Source organism: Pectinophora gossypiella, chromosome 1 (genome assembly GCF_024362695.1).
Source record: "Pectinophora gossypiella chromosome 1, ilPecGoss1.1, whole genome shotgun sequence".
NCBI lineage: Eukaryota > Metazoa > Arthropoda > Insecta > Lepidoptera > Gelechiidae > Pectinophora > Pectinophora gossypiella.
In genome coordinates, this window is record NC_065404.1 from 6,601,848 (window position 1) to 6,615,626 (window position 13,779).

At 37.4% G+C, this 13,779-nt stretch overlaps 3 protein-coding genes across 4 annotated transcripts; 2 read left to right on the forward strand and 1 right to left on the reverse strand.

Moving 5' to 3' along the window:
* The first annotated feature begins 179 nt into the window (after positions 1-179).
* Positions 180-3,950, forward strand: LOC126367981 (growth hormone-inducible transmembrane protein-like). Of its 2 annotated transcripts, none has more exons than XM_050011778.1 (8): positions 180-313; positions 455-669; positions 881-986; positions 1,187-1,328; positions 1,627-1,802; positions 2,095-2,255; positions 2,468-2,600; positions 2,881-3,950. In XM_050011778.1, the coding sequence occupies exons 2-8, from the start codon at positions 465-467 to the stop codon at positions 2,966-2,968; spliced, it is 1,011 nt and encodes a 336-aa protein (XP_049867735.1). In that variant the 5' UTR covers positions 180-313; positions 455-464; the 3' UTR covers positions 2,969-3,950. The 2 variants fall into 2 exon arrangements, with proteins under 2 accessions (XP_049867735.1, XP_049867723.1); XM_050011766.1 differs by having other exon boundaries at positions 189-346.
* LOC126367911 (uncharacterized) lies at positions 3,949-10,865 on the reverse strand. Its single transcript, XM_050011714.1, has 7 exons — positions 10,675-10,865; positions 10,248-10,453; positions 9,782-10,016; positions 9,062-9,243; positions 8,101-8,239; positions 7,111-7,241; positions 3,949-6,849 (listed from the first exon to the last, which is right to left on the reverse strand). Exons 1-7 carry the CDS (start codon positions 10,714-10,716, stop codon positions 4,539-4,541), a joined length of 3,246 nt encoding a protein of 1,081 aa, XP_049867671.1. The 5' UTR covers positions 10,717-10,865; the 3' UTR covers positions 3,949-4,538.
* A 237-nt stretch (positions 10,866-11,102) lies between these two features.
* On the forward strand, positions 11,103-13,340 carry LOC126367985 (general transcription factor IIF subunit 2). Its single transcript, XM_050011807.1, has 4 exons — positions 11,103-11,542; positions 11,677-11,888; positions 12,394-12,519; positions 13,088-13,340. Exons 1-4 carry the CDS (start codon positions 11,236-11,238, stop codon positions 13,256-13,258), a joined length of 816 nt encoding a protein of 271 aa, XP_049867764.1. The 5' UTR covers positions 11,103-11,235; the 3' UTR covers positions 13,259-13,340.
* Positions 13,341-13,779: the final 439 nt, after the last annotated feature.

A 13,779-nucleotide genomic window follows, 5' to 3' on the forward strand; every position in this document is an offset into this window, starting at 1 on the left:
AATTTAGTTTTATTCAGCTATTTAACGATAGTATAAAAAAATAATTACGTTTTTCTCATTTTATGCATGTAAAAGTAACTTAAAAACCGCAATCTATACACCGCCATCAAGAGTAATAATTGTAAAAACCGTTACTTTACCGATAATATTTTATGTGAGTACATCACTACAGAGATTTTCTAGATGTTCCGTACACAGATTATAAATTTTCAGTCGATCAATCAACATTTTCCAGAAGTTTTCGCTGTTTTCATCGGTTGAGCTACGCAGTTTCACAATATTTTCAAGAATTGCACTTGTGTAAAAAGTTTTGGTGATTATTGTGTACATTTTCGACTTATCTAAAGTAATTGTTGATTTATATTTATTACCGTATCGGCTTTCTAATTTGTCAAAATTTTCTGAAGCCGTCGATTTGTCACTTTAACCTATTGGTTATTTTGGTTATTTCCAGAGGTATCAAAATGCTGTCTCGAATGTGTATATCCCGTTTTGGAACCAGTCACCTGGCTATAAATGTAACACAAAGTTTGAAGACCCCGGTACCCCAGAGGTTCGTGCCGAAGAACTACGTCGTGAGAAACTATGCTCGAGAGCCCCGTGCAAGAGTCGCCACTAGGGTTCAACCCACTATCTGGGAAAGGCTTATGGCGCCTGCTGGTCCAAACGGTAAGTCTTGTAAATATAAGTTATGTAAAGGTCACACAGAGGTACCCCCTGGAGAATATTTAGCCATCTATACATCTCCATCTTGTTAACAAGCAAATTATATTTTAGACAACGCCGCGCTATTCCTCTGCAGTGTCGTACAATTGCTGTTTGATCTTAATGGCTATACAATATCATTTGTAACACAATACTAAATGTGGACCCCTTTTAGCTTTCAGTTTAGGAAAAGGTGCATTGGCAGGGGCTTCCGCAGTGGGGTTGGCGGCTCTCTGTTACTATGGGTCTGGCATCAAACCTGGCACACTGCAAGAGGCACAGTGAGTAATCTCCTAATCTTATTTTATTTTTGCATATTTATAACCTGTGTAAACAAAATGGATAAGAAAATAATTAATGACTTTCAGTTTCAAACTATATCTAGAATATCATTCATTAATTAATCTTTAACAATGTGCCTCATAAAAGATGTGTTTATTTTATTTATTTACTAATATTGATATTTTATATCCATTTTCAGCCTCTGGCCTCAATATGTGAAGGACCGTATCAAAACAACTTATGGGTATATAGCAGCTTCACTGGCAGTTACTGCTGGAAGTGCAGTAACTGTCTTCAGAACACCGGCACTACTGAATTTAGTGGCACGAAGTGGATGGATGGTGTGTATTATTCAGCTTTAACATTTTTATTCAAATTACATTACATTTTTCACATAAAAACATAATTTAAGTGGTGTGTCAAGATCATAATAAGTAGAATTCTGTGATTTCTGCCACTCCAATGAGAAATAGATGTGGTCTTATTAGCATATCATTTAATTGAATGATTTGGATTGGATGATTTGGAGGAAGAAAGAAAAGTGTGTCAGGATTGAAGCAAATGGAATTCTATAGTCTCTGCTTACCCCAGTGGGAAATAGGCGTGACTAAATGATGAAAAATTATTTCATAATTTCAGTCTATACTCGTGACAATGGGTCTCATGATCGGCTCTGGCATGGTTGTGCGTGGTATGGAGTACAGGCCAGGGTTTGGACCTAAACAGCTGGCATGGCTGGTACACACAGGCATAATGGGTGCAGTAATAGCACCTTTGTGCTTCCTTGGTGGACCGATCCTAACTCGTGCTGCTTGGTAAGTGGTTTTTGAGATATCATTGATTATAGATTTGTGAAACCTACTTTTCTGTCACTTTGATCTACATAGATGATATACAATCAAAGAGATGATGTGACTATTTTTAGATTGAATGCTACTTGCCATGAAAAGTCCTTCACACCAAAGTGTAAATTATTCAACTATTGAGAGGTAAAATAGTACAAGCCATTCTTTATTATATTACATAAAAAATTGTCAAATGACAGTACAATCAAATCAATCTTGTTATGGAGGGAAATAAAAAAAATACAAAACTAAATAATTCCAGGTATACCGCGGGTGTCGTGGGTGGTCTGAGCACAGTGGCGATCTGCGCGCCGTCTGGAGAGTTCCTGAACATGCGAGCACCATTGGCCATGGGTCTAGGAGCTGTGTTCGCTGCTTCTCTGGCTAGCATGTTCCTGCCCACCACCACTGCATTGGGAGCCGGTAATACTTTTAGGAATAGTGAATTAATGATATTACAGATCTCTTATTGCGTGACACAAACCTCTGAAAAGGTGGTCAAATAGGCCAACACCAAGATCATGGACTTCTCACATTTAGGAACTTGTTACGAGTCTGCTTTCGGTCATCTTATTGGATTTCATTATCACATTTTTATTAGGAAGCTTATTTATATGCACACGCCTTATTTCCAGGTTTGTACTCGTTCAGCTTGTACGGCGGTTTGGTAGTATTCGGCGGCTTCCTTCTATACGACACGCAGATGATCGTCAAGCGAGCAGAGACCCACCCCATGTACGGTTTCCAGCCCTATGACCCTATTAACTCGTAAGTGTTTTCTTGTTATTTATTAATTATAGTAGGTGTATGGAGTAGAGATAGATACAAAGTGGTATGGGACAAACATGGTTAGGAAAAAAAATATTGATATATTTACCCACAACTGTTTCTAAACTGAAGGGCGACAAATGGAAAATAATATCACAGATTTCATAAAATACAACATTAGGAATATATAATTTCTTGTTTACTTAGTTATTGTTATATTGGTTATATTAACATGTAAAGTCAGAAGAAGAGTGTTACAGTGTTTCCTGTTTGTTTACAGAGCTGTGTCAGTATACTTGGACGTTCTGAACATCTTCATGCGCATCGCGATGATCCTCGCCGGCGGCGGCGGCCAGAGAAGGAAGTAAACAAACTATGTTGCCATGCAGAGAAAGCAGCAAATATAAAACCAGAAAAATATTTAAAGTAACTGTAGGGGATTTACTTTAAATCTGTCGTGCTTCTTTCCGAACGTTTCGAACGAAATGTAGCAGAAGCTTTAACATGTGATATTTGTAGGTAAGCTTAGATTAAATAATGTTATAGATACAAGCTCTCAGGGAAGAAAAATGCGCGAATCATAGGCATAGCTACGATCACGGCTTTAGTTTATCAGCCAAAAAATTCGTGAAAAATTTGTAGAACAAGTTGTTTCATTCTACATTCAATTTAGTTGTTTTATTTATTTAGTATGTATTTTGAAGTTGACTGTATGGGTGAGTTAAATGTATGTTATTACATTTTGAAAGTCAATCATAAAGTCTGCTATGAAATGAAACGCTTTTATTTCACCTATCTCCATAATTCCAAATATAGATTGTCGCATATTTATAAGACTCCGTCTTCAGGTGTTTTATACAGTACACTTTAATTGAAAGTAAAATAGATAACGCGTAGTGTGCGCTACGACCCATGGATGTTTTCAATGTGAAGTGTACTGTAAATTACAACTTGTAAAAAGTTCGCGCGAGCTACCCATAAGGCGCCACGTGTGCGATTACTTTAGGCTTTACTATAGCGATTTATATGCACGTTGGCGTGGTGGTAACTAAAGATCTGTAAAAAGCTTTATAATCTTCATTACCCGACTTTAACCCTGCTCCAACGCCTTACACTCTATAAAGTATGAGTCTGTATGTAGGATATTTCTCGCGGCTTGATATTGTATCTATAATGTTTATAATCTAAGGTCATTATGTCATGTTAGGTGTAGCAGTATGTTAAATTGGGCGTCGAAAATATTAACGAGTATGTACATTGTGTCAATATAAATTTCCCTATATTTTTATTTTATGCTCTATAACAACTTTAAGATGCATCAATTTTTGTTAAATAAAATATCAAACGGTATTGAGTAATTTCATTTATTTACACACTAAAATACGCATAATTAATTAGGTAGGTACATTATATTCTAAAAGATTAAGTAATGTAACTGTATAGGCCAATACATATAAAATATTATATAACTGCTTAATTTTGAATATAGTTTGATCTTATAGAATAAATATTGCATTGGTTTCAAGCTTTTCAAAATATACAGCTGTCAAATTATCCTCATGTAATAATAAAGACGTATAAGGAAGTATTAGTAGACTAGATAAATAAAAAGAAAAATATCACATTTTATTATTATTAAAAATAAACTCTTTGGAATGAGTGAAATTAAATACTTGTTCAGTTGCTTCAAATGCTTTAGTAAGCGATCGACTTTCTTAATTCATTCGGCGTGAATCCAAGCCGTGCCTGGCGGGGTAATGCAGAACTGGCTTTATATTTATTTGTGTCACGCGAATTCGATGAGTAATAGGACTTAGTGATTAGACTTAGCCTAGCGTGATTATATCTCAAATGATTTTATGTATGGCGAAAATACTATTTCCTGAGCAACTTCTAGAATTATTTCAAGAGATTTTCATATTTTACTTACATTAAATATTAAGTAGTAATATCGCCAGTCTTTTGTGCCTGCTGCTTCAAATACATAGCGTACATCTGCCGCGCCTGGTTGAGTACCCTGTTCACGTTGTGTTTGCGCACCATCTTGTCGAAGTGCATGGCGAGCTCGTTGTAGTCCATGCGGTTCCTCATGATGTAGTCGCGGTGCTGCAGCAGCACGGTGAGGCACAGGAACATGAGGAAGGGGTTCCCGCCGCCGAAGGCGCCCGGCGGCGGCAACCCGCCCACCGTGAACCTCACCGCACCGTCCCCCGCCCCGCCAGGCCCACACCCGCCCCTCTGCACCGGAGGCTTAAATGCTTCGTACTTCTTCTGGAAGTTATTAATCGTCGTCGCCACGCTATGCAAATGCGGCTGCTTCGCGTTCAAAAGTGACTCGCAATTCTTCCTTGCGTTCTCCAGTTCTTGCGACATGCTCGAGAAGAAGTTGTGAGATCGTGACATGTTTGCCGCTTCCTGTTGATTGCTTCTCGTATAGACCGTTTGTGTAGGTACGGTCAAGTCTTTATCGGAGGAGTCTGACTCGCTGGAATGTGTGCTGGAATGTTTGGACTCGCGCAGGAGTTCTTGGGGTTCTAGTGATTGGTTTTTCCGCAGTAACCGTATCGGTGTAATGGACTTTTTTCCCGAGTGTTCCTCGAATATCTCCCCGGTGTCGCCGTCGAAGTCCAGCTCGGCTTGCTCGTCGGGGGTCTGCGGGCAGCTGGCCGTCGTTCGTATCGTAGGTGTGTTTCTATGAAGCGGGTTTTCCCATAAGTAAATATCTTCGGCACTCCTCGCGTTCGACTTCACAGTTTCTAGTAATGGTGATTTTTTAATTGCTTCTCCTATTTCTGGAGCGATTGCATGTGTATCTAAATTCTCAGTGATTTCTTGTTTTACTTCTGTAATATCGTTTGTGGGTTTCTCTTCAGTACTAGTAGAATCGGATGGTGAATCGCAGATTACACTGCATCGATTCACGTACGAGGGTCCAAACACCTGGCGGTCTAAATGCTCTAACTCAAGTCTTAACTCTCTTGTCATGGACGTAGTCATCGGGTAATATTCTTGCGAGTCATCCGGGCTGCTGCTGTCATTGGCATCTAAATTATCGTTTTTATTGATCCTATTTAATTTGTGGTCTTTGGTGTCACCTGGCGAGCCTAAATCACTTTCATCGAACGAGGTTTTAGTTAACATTATTCGCGGACAATCTTTCGAGGATTTTTCAATAACAGAACGAGTTCTCTGTAGTTTATCATTTTGCGGGGCAGTTTTGCTTCCTGTTGCGAAATTGAGGAATTCATTCAAATTTTTTATCATTTTAACTTGCGGTCTATTGGGATCTCCGCCAGATGGATCGTCGAGTTTATCTAATGATGAGAAGAATTTGTTATTATGGACAGATATTTTGTCTCTCAACATTCTTATTTGATTGCCTAAAGGGGTTTCTTTTTCAGCTTGTGAATTACCGTTCATCAAGCTCCCGGTGCTGGACCACGCCGGCGTGGCCGCGTCGCGGGGATCCACGGCTTTGCCATGTTCAGGAACACTTCTCATATTTCTCCTTGTATGAACTTTAGCATCTCTATCCTTCACTTTATTGTTTTCCTTACTTTTTTCAGTAACTTTGTCTGGTTTCGTATTTTGTGACTGTAAGGATGCGTCGTCTAAGCTCTGAAATTTTTCCTTACAATGTTTCAGAGACGCGTCACTGGTGTCCTGGCGCGTGACGTTCTCATCGAGACTGTGATTCATTTGTTTACAAGTCGCAAGTTTAGGCGCTTTGACGTTTGCCAAGCTAAAACTGGAACTCTGTCGTCTCATTGCACATACTTTAGTATAGGCGTTTTCTCGCGGGGCTTTAACTAACGGGCTGAGTGGAGGGGGGTCGTCGTCCACTTCAACCTCGGGATCGAACTCTTTCTCTTTCAAGGACAACTCCGTCGTCGGAGTTCTTTGCGGTAGAGACGCCCACAACACTTCGAGCATTCTGAGGGCGTCGTCGAAGGCGAACTCACGTTTCATTTCTAGAAGGAGCCAGCGATAGCAGAATAGTAAATCGTCGGCTTGTTGTGATTTTAGGTAATTGTAAAAGTCGGGGTCGTATACTTGCAGTGATTCGGTGAGGTGTGAGAATTTGAGCGTCATGGCTTCTCCGTCGAGCAGGAAGTTGGGGTAGAGGCGCGTCATGAGGGCGCACAGACAGATGTAGGCGTGTGCCTCGTCGCCCATCGTCACGAGCAGCGGGGACGCCAAGTCCGACATGCCTTGACAGTAGCTTACTGTGGGGTGGTTCAGCGCGTACCTAACAAACAACGAGAACTATAAGCCACGTAGCATTCCTTTCATACATTTTTGTGTAGAGGTATTAAAAGCTGTTGATAGTCTGCAAGATTAATATAAAACACACTGCACTACTTTTGGTATTTGTTTCTAAAGGTGCATTATAAATATATATATTTTAAATATAGTAAACAGAACTCATAAGAACAGTGGTGCAACGTTTTTATTGTGTGAATAATTATTATAAACAGTAATTAACCAAAATTCTTGTTCCGCTACTCACGTCGTAAGTATGTTGAATAAGGAAGCAATATTCTGGTTGTCATCGCTTCCGGCATAGAAAGTGTGATGGCGGTCAGTTCTTAAGACGTCCTTGCGAACCATACTCGTAACGTAAGCTAAGTCAGCATTCACCTGAAAATAACACAGCTAATAAATATGCAACATTTTGGCCCCGATTCCTGCAGACACCGCCTAATTTTATTTTAAGTTATATCCGTCATTTTCATATCCGTCGAAAAGGAAAGGGACGGATGATCCACAGCTCTTAATTTTAGGAAGAATGAGTAAATGAATGAATAACCCGGGCGAATCAAAAAGGTACGTCGCTGGTATGCAATCCGTTTGACGTGCTGTCTACTTAACTGTGTCGGGTTATTGACTGATGTAAAATTTTTAGACGATTGGTTTAGATTTTTGCTTAAAATTGACGTGTGTTCCATAAATTTTATGCTTGTCGATTACCCGTCCCTTTCCTTTTCGGCGGATAATAAAATGACAGATATAACTTAAAATAAAATTAGATGGTATTTACAGGAATTAGCACCTTTGACTCAATTGTACGTGTTAGAGTATGGGCTTTATAACATAAGCACACGACTATATTTCAAATTGGGCTAGTCAAGGTGCATCCATCGCAAGATGAACCCAGGCTTCACCAAGCTTTCTGTTAGTTAGACCAACGTGATGGGTGGCGAGCCGTATCGCTGTCTATAATGATCGAGCCTTAGTGTTAGTGAAAATTACACTTTTAAGCTAATAACTACGATTTACGTTGAGTCTAAAACTTTTAGAAAATTTTGATTATTATACTTGAATTGTCATTTCTACAATTCTGCCTTAAGTACTAGAGCAATTTAGGCTTTGACTGGTTAACATATGTTCATAACTAGTAAATTTATTTCAAGGTTTTTGGTTTTTGCAAGTATGCAAGAGGATTATGTGTTCCTAAAATGTTGTACTAAATAATTGAAATAAAAGTGTTAATTCCTACCTTTCCCTTCTGTATACAGTCTTTCCAGCATGCTCTAAGGGCATAATATTCATTAGCTTTCCTCTTGATGTAGTCCATTCTCTCTCTGCCCGTCATCCCTTCTGGGTAAACATTGAGTATGTGTTTCCACACAACTTTCCTGTAAATTAACAAAATATTGTTAAGACATTCACTGTGTAAATGAAAATTACAATGTTATTTTTCGATTTAACACATTGGAACTTATGTAAATAGACATACTATGGCAACAAAAAAACAATCTGATATTCCTCCCGTCGGACTTTCCCATTTTCCATAGTGCCCCACATATGGGACATACACATATCAAATGTATTGCCTCTGTGGTTCATACGTAGTGAACATGTTAATAGTTTCTGCATTTATACAACAAGAATGATAACAGTGCCAATTCGGGCAACCACCCACTTAATTTTAACTTAATTTGGCAAGACTAAGACTAGCTCCATCTCTTTCTTGCGCCTATTGTAAGTGAAGGACAACACTAGTTTAAGACCTGTCAAACTAAAACAACAAATAAATGTCTTTTCATATTCAAACAGAACACTGTGTTAATTATGGACTTAAGTAAGTACTCTTAATTACATGAATAGTTTTGCAACTGTAAAATGGAACAAGTTTTCAAGTATGCAACACATATCTAATCTCCATATCTTGTACAGTAGTGCTAGAAATATTAATTGCACAATGTTCTAATTAAACCCACAAGTCCTATATTTGCTTATCAATACAAACAATGCTTGTTTGGTCTAGTACGTCTACCACAATTATGTTTTGAGGGCAAGCAAATATGCACCACAAGGGTAGTATTTGTATGAATTATATTAAAGTGTAATTGATGTTTTTCCACTTTTAATCCATACATAAACTCACGGCTATTTCCCACCGGGGTAAGCAGAGACTTAATCCATTAATAAAAAATACATTCACAAAAACATGTTACCTTAAGCTTGGGTCAATCCCACCACAATAGATGACTTCTCTCAGTTTAGTGGTGTTGGTGATTTGCCCGACTGTGTCCAGGAATGTACGGAACTCAATGTCACTGAGTGGAGCCCTAGGAGGTGTGTTGGGGTCTTCATACAAGTTCAGGGCTCTTGACACTATATTAAACGTCTTTTCCATCTGAGGAGAAACAATTCTTTACTAACATAATAACTAACATATTAACAGAATTAAAACAAATGAATAACATATGAACTAATACAAAAACAATATTGATAAAATGTAATATATTATATAGAACTGAAAATAGTTTAATTACCACAAATAAAATTAGCACAGAGATAAACATTATTTACGTAGACTGTGTAAGGAAACCTTGAAATAAATAATTTGAAAGGTGATCTGGTCACGGCTGCTGCTTGCTAAACCGTAAAGTTATTATGTGAGTAACTTCAAAATGTTAATGCAAGAAAGTAGGTTTTTAGAAAAATTAACCATTCTCAAAAAGTAGTGACTCAGATTACTTTTTTATGATGAGGTATAAAAGTAAAGAAAGTAGTTGTTACTTAGTAGTAGCTTCTTAACATTTAATTACCAGAAGGCATCATAAACTTTATAGATCATGTATCATACTCTATATGAAAGGAATTTAAGTAGGTGCTCTTGTCTGTTTAACAAATAATTATAAGAACTGTTTTCATTAACTGGATTTTATTACCTGATTCATAATCAGTCCTTGAAATCCAGTTTGAATCTCTTGCTTCTCTGATTGTTGTGGTGCTGGGGTTACAGTTGGCTGTTCTCTGAGGTTCTGGGTTGCTACTGGAGCTGTGGGGTTGACAGATGCCACAGATGGAGGCTCCCAGTCTTCTGAGGCCTCTGCAAATGGCTTCATCTCCACTTTTAACTGACAACATGGCTCTGATCTTTGAGTTAAAGCTATATTATGTGCCCTGGAAAAATTCAATTTTCATGTAAGTTAGATACAACTAATTACCAATTATTCATATTGGTTTATAGAGTATATTGTAACACAAAATTAGGGGGGTAGCACGGCATTGTCAGCAAAAATTTAGTTTCGATCGCAATCAACTCGCAAAGAAGAAGAAGGGGGGTAGCCAAAAAATGTTTCAAATAATTTGCCTCTCTCCAACAATTTAAACATTTATACAAGCATAACATACTTGAGAAAAGCAGCATCCAAATCCCAATCAGAGAGTAGTGGCAGATATATCTCTTGTCCATAGTCATCTACACTTCGATATGATAGTGTAAAATCTGACTTGATGTCAAATGCTTTTATCAAAATGCTTTGCAACACTTCCAAGGAAGTTATTTGAGGGTCAACTGAAAACTTCCTCAACTCCGGTTGGAGTTTACCTTCACATTTCTGTAATAGGTAGAGAAATTAAAGTCATTTTCATGATAAGAAACATAATTGAGCTCAGAATATTTAAATATACTCAACCATTCTAAACTGTAGCAATGTAAAAAGAAGCTTAAAACAATGTAATAAAAAATATGAATACAATTGTAAAATACCAAGGTTTTAATATAAAAACATTGAATAATATTTGAATTAAGTGAGAAATCAAATTCTTTAACACAAACCTTGACTTTCACTCTAACTGCTTCTTTACTGTACCCAAACATGATTTTACATTACTTTTGCTGTTTATAGGCTCTCTATGAAAGTGTACTGTTTATATTGCTAGACATCTCACATGTTAACAAGGAAAATATTGAATATATCTAGAATGAGTTCAACACAAACCTCACATCACAAAATTGCAATCTGACAAATTGACACAGATGACATTTTGATATTTTTGTATTTTTTTTAGCAACTAGTGAGGAGCTTAATAAAAAAAAATTACGGTTTTTTTGACTTTCGCACTCGCACTAGGTACGTCTATAGATGGACGGGCAATCTACTCGGTAATTAAATGTTATTAGAATCGGCCACTACTTATAAAAAAAAAATAAAGACGTGGCCTAAAGGTCTCTGTAACCAGGCCAAAAAAATCCAAAAAATAAATAAATCAGGAGCTGTCTGCAAGTCAAAGTTGTCAAATCGAAAAGTTTTTATATAAACAGCAGATCACACAGACTGATAGCACGTCTTTCTTTTTAGAATACATCATTTAATTAGTTTTATATAAATTGTGAAAAATGACGGCCCCTCCTCCAGCACCACACATAGACCGTGAGCTAGACTTGTCCAATACGGGAAGAGGAGTTTGGCTTGTAAAAGTACCAAAATATATAGCTAACAAATGGGAAAAGGCTCCCGGAAATATAGAAGTTGGCAAGTTGAAGATCTCTAGAGTGCCGGGGCAGCGGGCCCAGGTACAGCTTTCGCTATCGGAGGCTGTATTGTGTTTGAAGGACCCGGGGGAACAGTCGATACCGAAGGAGCACCGTCTTGACGTGTCGAATGTCACTCGGCAGTCTTTGGGAGTGTTTTCCCATGTCGTGCGTGAGTTTCCTCATTATTTTCATTGTGCTGCCTATTTTTACGTTTAAAATAACCTATTTTGATTCCTCTCCAACAAAAATTTTTTTACCTTAGTAACCTATATCCATTGTCAAGAACCCTTGTTTCCTTTTCAGCATCCAACACAGATTCAGTGGTGCCGGAATCGGAGAAGCTGTATATGGAAGGGAGGATAGTACAAAAGTTAGAATGCAGGCCGTACGCAGATCCGACTTACTACAGACTCAAATGCGAGTCCATTAGAAAAGCAACTATGCCACAGAGGCAGGTTCAGCAACTAGACAGAATAGTACAAAACTTCAAACCTGTCTCGGATCATAAACACAATGTAAGAATCATCATAGTCAATTAAAGAAACATCCTTTCCTTCACCTTATTACAAAACAAAGATGATAAAATCAGGTTTAAAATATAGTCTGTACTATGAAAGAAGTCTTGTAGCAACAGCATTTGTTTCTCAGATTCTGCATAGAATTATTAGCTAGGCATTACTTATTAGTGACTTTGTTCCATTAAAATCTGAGCACTCAAACTTCTACTTTAAACTTCCTGATGAGAGCCTACAGTCCTCCACACTTGTCTTATAAGTAGCGAATGTCATAATAAGTTATAGAAAATAAAATAGCTTTACACCTGTATCCCTGAAGTGACAATGTGTGATAGGTACTTAATGTATGTTTTATTTAAGTAAACCAATATTACACCAAGTTATGAAATAATCCATTTTCAGGTATTACATTTATGGTGTAGCCTTTCAAAAATTTTACTACAAAGATAGACATTTAATTAAATGTATATTTCATTTTTCACTCAATGGTAAATAATGCGTGCAGATTGAATACCGAGAGCAGAAGAAAGCAGAGGGTAAGAAGGCTCGTGATGACAAGGATGCGGTGCTCAACATGCTGTTTGCTGCGTTTGAAAAACATCAGTACTACAACATCAAAGACTTACAAAAGGTTTGTTAAATGATTTTTGTTTTATAGGACTTACCGGTGCTTAGGGAAACTCACAAAGAGAAAATTTAAAAAATATTTAAAAGGTTTGTTTCTTTTAAAATAAAAAACTGTTTTGTATCACTATAATAGGGTAACTCATAACAAATCAGGGTCTTGTGGCACTTGATGACAAGGACACTAGGTTACTGGGGTGCATCATCTCCAAACAAACATTATAAATATATTACATCATAGCGCAGCGTTATTTCCATGGGCTGGGATTTACAATCGTGCCAAGAGATCTCCTTACTTAAAGAGTTGCAATGTATATACTCTGTCACTATACCATCTCGTGAATAGATCTATAAGTAATCAAAGGATAACTTTCTGCCATTTTTGATAAAAAGTCCTAAGATGAATATGGATGGACTCCATAACGTTGCCTTTGGGTTTTGTTGAAGAAAATCACATCAGAATTTGATTTTTCAAAAAGGCGCTTACACGGTTTTCTCTTTAAGGCGACGAGAACTGAAATTCCTGAAGAAGACACATATCTTAATATGTTCTCTTTTCTTTCTAATTCTTACAGATCACAAGGCAACCGATAGTGTATCTAAAAGAAATATTAAAGGAAGTGTGTAACTATAATCTGAAGAATCCACACAAGAATATGTGGGAACTGAAGCCTGAGTACAGACATTACAAACAAGACGCGCCTGTCGAACCCAAAGAGGACAAGAACAGTTCCGATAGTGACTAGTAATCGTAGATTTTAAGTTAATTTACAAGACTGTAATCACAGTTGATTTGTATAAAATAGAAAATAAATTATTTTCTTGATATATTTGTTTATTTATTTGATATGCTGTCGCGGCAGGATTGTATAATCTGCCGTATTACATTACGGCTAGCCGTTTTATAAAGCGGCGGGACAACAATTAAGTTGTTGGATTATTATTTCAACACGTTTTACAAAATACATTAACATGCCATCAACACATACACATACACTCACACCTATTTCCCACCGGGGCAAGCAGAGACTGGAATTCCATTTGATTCGATCGTGACATACTTCTGTTGCTTCAAATCGTATTAGTCATATGCTGGATAAGTGTATCTCTTAGGCCACATCATCACTTTTCATCAGTTGGTTGTGGTCAAACACGAACCTACACTAAATAAAAAAAAATATTTAATCGTACCTATCATTGCTTACCACAGATTACACTTACGGCTGTAAGTTCTATTACGGTGGATAGATTTATAACAAAACCACGA